Raw genomic sequence first — 6029 nt, forward strand, 5'->3', positions numbered from 1 at the left:
ATATCTAGTCGGGAGTGGTGCTGACTGAAAACAGATGATTTGGAGCGATTCGTGCGCCATCTGTTGGTCATTCTAAGGACTTATTGAACTACCCTCGTACTATAAATATAGTCGGAAATATTATATTTCGGCAACTTTCAAATTCGAGAATTTTATAATTTCGGGATTTTTCTATTTCGAAAATTTTTTTTTTCATCTTTAGAAGATTCGCAAATGTTTTAAACCATTTACTGCAAAATTCGGAAGTTATCAAAGTAAACAATTACCTAGACGAATTTCAAAAGTTTTCATAATAATCTCAAAATGTTTAATCGGTTTTACAAAAATGTCACAGATTTAAATAGATTTCAAGTAATTTTATGAAGGCTTGTACACCCGATTTCAAAAGTGGTCAACTCCTGAATGAAAAACGAATATGATATAAAAATATAAACGCTGTTTTATTCGCAGGTTATTAAACTGACATTTAACGTATCAGACGTTATCAGTAAGCTGGAAATGTTATCGTCGAAAGGAGTGCTTGCAGTTTCATACGTGAGTTATATACTTTATGTTTCATTATATACATTTTTTTCTAGAACATGTAACTAAAATGTAATGCTTTCTTTTCATTTCAGTCTGTGCAACTATTACAAGAAATATCAAAAGACTAAGACAAGTCTTTGAACGTTGAAGATTTAAAAATAGATTTGTATTTTTATAATAAATGATTTTTTATTACATTTTGATATTTACATGATTTGCATTTTTTTAGAGTAAAACACTGACCTTTATTCTCGCGACCGATCTTTGTATTCCGCAATTACCAATGATTTGTCCCTAATTATATTCACTTTGCATCCACTTGCTGCGAAATTTGATGATACAATTTTTACTCGATGAACAACAAGAAAATCGGGATTATCTGGACTTTTACCAACTAATATATCAATTTCATCACCTTCGTGAACCTAAGACACGGGTACAAAATTATTTTTAGAAATGATTTAAAGAAAAGAAGAAAATAAGACTTAAACTCTTAAAAGGGTGTCTACCCTACCTGGAAAACCTGGAAATGTCAGATAATTTTGTACAAGTCAGAAATTTCTTCGAAAGCGTGCGTATTTAAAAAAGAAATTGCAATAAAAATTGAATGAAAATGATTCTACATTTGTAGAAGTAGCCTAACCTTACTCTATTTAACTATTTTGTCGATTATTCATGTTTTGTTGTTGTTTGAATTAAATTTTTCTTTGAATTGAAAATGTAACTTTTCTATTTATGTTGAAAATTAATTTTTTCGGTTAAAGAGTCATCATTTTAATTGGAAGTTCATCCGTTTGGTTGAAAGATAAGATATTTTGTTGAATTTAATAAGAAAAATACTTTCTTTTTTTTACGCCTGGGAAAATTGTAATTTATAACTCAATATAGGCAGAACATAATAATTACATCTTCCAGACAATTGGCTGGAAGATGTAATTATTAGATTTTGCCTATATTTATCTATTTTGTTGAAAATGTTGTCTTTTCTTTGGCTGAAAATTAATGTTTTCACTGAAAACTTAACTATGCCAGCTGAAACTTGAATTAATTTGTTGAAAATGAATTTTCTTTAATACCCGCGCGGGAAATGCGGTTTTGGGACACTAGCATTCACCTTCGTGGCATGTAAAGAAAATAATAAGTTAAAATAGTTTTCGCACTGGGTTAACAATGAATATTCGACTATTTTAATTAAAAATTCATCTCTTTGGTCGAACATTAATTTTTTGAACTAAAAATTCAACTATTCTATTTTCGGTTGAAAAATTATATTTACTAGATGAACATTCCTCTTTTTTTGTTAGAAATTAATCTTCTTGATTAAAAATTAATAATTTGTTGAAAAGTCAATTATTTTAGTTAAAGGTTCACCATTTTAGTTGAAAACTCATTTTTTCCCCTTTAAAATTAGACTTACAGTTAAATAATCATAATTTTAGTTGAAAATTCATCTATTTGTTTAAAAGGTTGATTACTTTTTTGAAAATTATGATTTTTTTAACTGAAAATGTAGCTATTCTAATTTTGTAACTTCATATATTTTGTTGAATTATCATCTTTTTGGTTAAAAATTGATCAATTTGTTTGAAAAATAATTTTTGAAACTGGAAATTTAAATGCTCCATTCACTATTTCACTATTTGGTTGAAAACTAGTCCTTTGCAGTTTAAAACTTAACAATTTCGTTGAAAATTCATGTATCTTGTAAAAAAATTATTCTTCTTGTTTGAAAATGCATCTTGTTGGTTGAAAATTCAGGTATCCCTAATTTTAGTTTAACATTCATTTTTTTTGTTTGAAAACAAAACCATTTGGTTTAAAACTAAGCTCTCTTGTTAAAAATGCATCAATCTAGTTGAAAATTATTTTGTTGAAAATTCTTTTTTTTTTAAACTGAAAATTGAACAATTCCATTTTTGTTGAAAATTGATCCTTTTTTAGTTCCAAATTCAAGTGCTTGGTTGAAAATGGATCTTTCTCATTTTATGGTTCAACTATTTCGTTGAAAATTCATATATTTTGTTAAAAAATAGTATAATGATATTCAAGAGAAAATAACATTTTGTTTGAATTATTATTCAAAATATGTAAAAATTCAAGAAATAATTAATTATATTTTTAGTATTATTTAATTGCTTAATTAATCGATGATGCTAATATAATTCCAGAATATCTTGCAATATAAGTTTTTAAAGCTTTGTACATTAAACATTATTAATATAAATCTAGAACCTGAAAACATATTTATAATAAACTTGCAAAACTATACCCACATTCCGAGTTGGTTATTTAAAAAAATGCGAAATATTTTAATAGCTACGTACTATGAAAAATTATACCTGGAAAAAACATGGAATTGTCAGGACATTTTTTTCCAGAATTAGGGCAGACACCCGTCTTATTACTTCACTAGTAATTATAAATTAAAAAATTATTACCTCTGTACTTTTTTTTAGAATTTTTTTCCCATTGACCCGAACTTTACTTTCGTAAAAGGCTAAATCAACTTTGCTGTAAATTTAAAAAATGCCAATTTGTATATTTAATATAAGTTTTTCAGGGTGATTAGCAGCCCGGAAATTAAGGACAAACTCGGGAATTTTATTTAGTATCGGAGACATTTTTTTCCAGTACAAAATCTACTTTTTTACTATTTTATTTCTTCCTTATTGTTTAGTTGAGAATCAGAGAGAAACTGGTTGAAAGATATTACAATTTCTCTATAAACTGAATCAGAATGCAGGCGTTTTCGCAATTTTATAAGAAGATATTGAACAAAAATAGTGCAAATTGTAATGTTTTATTCAGATTTTAACCAAATCTAATATAATAAACGCTTCACAAAGTTGATACAAAAAGTCGGAGCAACTTAAAGACATGTCATCTGTATGAAAATCATACTTCTACATTTCTTACAGTAGAAAAAATATTGATAATATTGTCCGATTTGATATTTTACCTTTAAAATGATTCCAAGGATATTGAAAAAGGGTTATTATATTCGATTTTATATAAATTTTAGAAAAACATTTAAATTTGCACTACTTTCGCAATATCTTTTGAAAATTTTCTCGAAATGACTTTATATTAGAATCTTTAATATAAAATTCCGATGGCTTTCAACCTATTTAAGAAAAAAGATTTTGACTCTTCTTAATCTGTGATTAAGAATAAGTTTGGCACGTGTAAAAGAATAATTCTTTTCTTTACAAGATAAATATTTTATAAGTATATTATGGGAGAATTCCCATTTCTATAGCTCTCTATACTTTGATTTGTGACAAATGACAAAAATAAATTTTTAAATTGCTCGAGAGGAAAAATGTGACCGGGAAAAAACCCATGAATTTGAAATTGCCTGATCACTAGACACCCTGATTTTTACTAATTTTAAAAAGATCATTATTATACATTGTTTTTATTTTTTTAATTATATTTAATGAACTTAATTATACAAGAAAAAATATAAAAAGCATTTATGTGATTATAGAACGGCCCTAAGTAGGTCGGATCGGGATTTTACTGTTCATAATCAGCTACAGGCAACAATTTCTAATTAATTTAAATGTTTTTTTTATAGAAATATTCAGCATTACACTCTTCAGAACAGCATAAAGTCTGATTTGGTAATTTAATTCTGTGTACTTCATTATTTAAATAAATAAAACGTCAAAATTGGATATTTTACCAATATTATTTTTTTTTTCTGTAAAGAAAAACATCAAAATATATTTTACTACGTCTTTGGTAGAAAATGTATCTTCTTTAGTCGAAAATTATAATATTTGATTCAAACTTCAAGCATTTTCTTGAAAATTCGTCATTTGTGGTAGAATATTAATATTCTTGGTGAAAAATTCGCCTTTCTAGTTGAAAATAATTTTTTTTTTTTAATTTAAATATAATGAATTTTGTTGAAAATCTTCATTTTTGCATAGAAAATTAATCTTCTCAGCTAAAAATTGATTTTTTTTGTTAAAGATTCCTAATTTATATTCAAAATTCATTTTTTTGTTAAAAATTTAACTATTTTGTTGCTAATTCTTTTTTTCATGATTTATAATTCATTTTTTAACAGAAAATTTAACTACTCCATGTTTTGTTGAAAAATTATCTTATTTGGTTAGAGATTCATTTCATTGGCTAAAATTGTAGATTTTCTTATAAAAATTCGTGTTTTCTTTGTTGAAAATTAATTTGTCTAAATTAAAATTTAACTACTCGATGTTTGGTTGAAGATTTGTTTTTATTAACTGAAAATTTAACCATTTTATTGAAAATTCGTTTCTTTTACGGTTTAAAATTTATTTTTGATTGCAAATTTTCGATTGAAGATTCATAATTATAGCTGAAAATTAATTTCTTTGGTTATCAATTTAACTTTTTTGTTGAAAATTCGTGTTTTTTGGTAGAATAATAATATTATTGGCGAAAAATGTATTTTTTTTTATTGTAAATGCAATTCTTTGGATAAAAAGTCAACTATTTAGTTAAGAATTAATTTTTTTTATTGAACATTCATTATGGTTGAAAATTCATTTCTTTTGTTAAAAATTGCTTTTTTAGGTTAAATATTCTTAATTTTAACTGAAAATTTATTTCTTTGATTACAAATTTTACTACTTTGATGAAATGTCTTTTTTCACGGATAAAAATTAAAATTTTTAACTGAAAGTTTAACTACCCCGTGTTTAGTTGAAAATGTATCTTCATTAGTTGACAAGTCTACTTTTTGGATGACAATTCATTTCTTTTGTTGAAAATTTAACTATTTGGTTCAAAATAAATATATTTTTTTAAATTGAAGATACATCATTGTAGTTAAAAATTTATTTCTTTGCTTAAAAATTGAACTATTTTGATGTCAATTCTTTTTTTCGTAGATTATTATTTTCTTTACTGAAAATTTAACTACTCCGTGCTTGGTTGAAAATGTATCTTGTTTAGTTGAAAATGTCACTTATGTATTTGAAAATTTATGCATTTTGTTGAAAAATCGTCTTTTGTGGTACAATATTAATCTTCTTTGTGAAATTAACTTCCTTGGTGGAAGGTTTAACTATTTTGTTGAAAATTCGTTTGAAACGAATGAAAATTATAATTTTTTTACTGCAAATATAATATATTTTGTTGAAAATCTGTCTTTTTAAATTAAAATTAAACTTCTTGTTTGTACATTCTTTTTTTGTTTATTTAAATACTTCATTATTTAATTGAAAATTCATGTTTTTTGCTAAAACCCATATTTTTTGGTAGACAATTAATCTTTCTGGTTGAAAATGTATCTTTTTGGTTGAGCATAATTTCTTTATTAAAAAATTTAACCTAAAAGAAAAAGTTATAACAGTCAGAGAAAATTCGGGAAATTAGAAATTGGTATTTGTGACAACCTTGCTTTTAAATGTGGGTCCGGATGCAATAAGGGCACATAAAATTTTTTCGTGCAAAAACGAAGTCCCCTGGAGGCTTTAGAAAAAATTTTCGAATTTTAATTTTCAAAAGAT

The 6029-nt window shown here is 25.2% G+C and overlaps 2 protein-coding genes across 2 annotated transcripts in view; one reads left to right on the forward strand and one right to left on the reverse strand.

The window, feature by feature from the left end:
- The window catches only part of LOC117178178, a 56140-nt gene extending 55406 nt beyond the window's left edge, over nt 1-734 (forward strand). Inside the window, exons 31-32 of the mRNA XM_033369468.1 lie at nt 451-534; nt 618-734. Of these exons, the coding sequence (XP_033225359.1) occupies nt 451-534; nt 618-653 (120 nt within the window). The 3' untranslated portion in view covers nt 654-734. The remainder of the gene's footprint in view (nt 1-450; nt 535-617) is intronic.
- Nucleotides 418-6029, reverse strand: part of LOC117178179 (mitochondrial transcription rescue factor 1) — a 6467-nt gene continuing 855 nt past the window's right edge. Inside the window, exons 3-4 of the mRNA XM_033369469.1 lie at nt 2964-3036; nt 418-950 (exon numbers count right to left, since the gene is read on the reverse strand). Of these exons, the coding sequence (XP_033225360.1) occupies nt 771-950; nt 2964-3036 (253 nt within the window). The 3' untranslated portion in view covers nt 418-770. The remainder of the gene's footprint in view (nt 951-2963; nt 3037-6029) is intronic.

This window comes from Belonocnema kinseyi, chromosome 8 (genome assembly GCF_010883055.1).
Source record: "Belonocnema kinseyi isolate 2016_QV_RU_SX_M_011 chromosome 8, B_treatae_v1, whole genome shotgun sequence".
NCBI classification, from domain to species: domain Eukaryota; kingdom Metazoa; phylum Arthropoda; class Insecta; order Hymenoptera; family Cynipidae; genus Belonocnema; species Belonocnema kinseyi.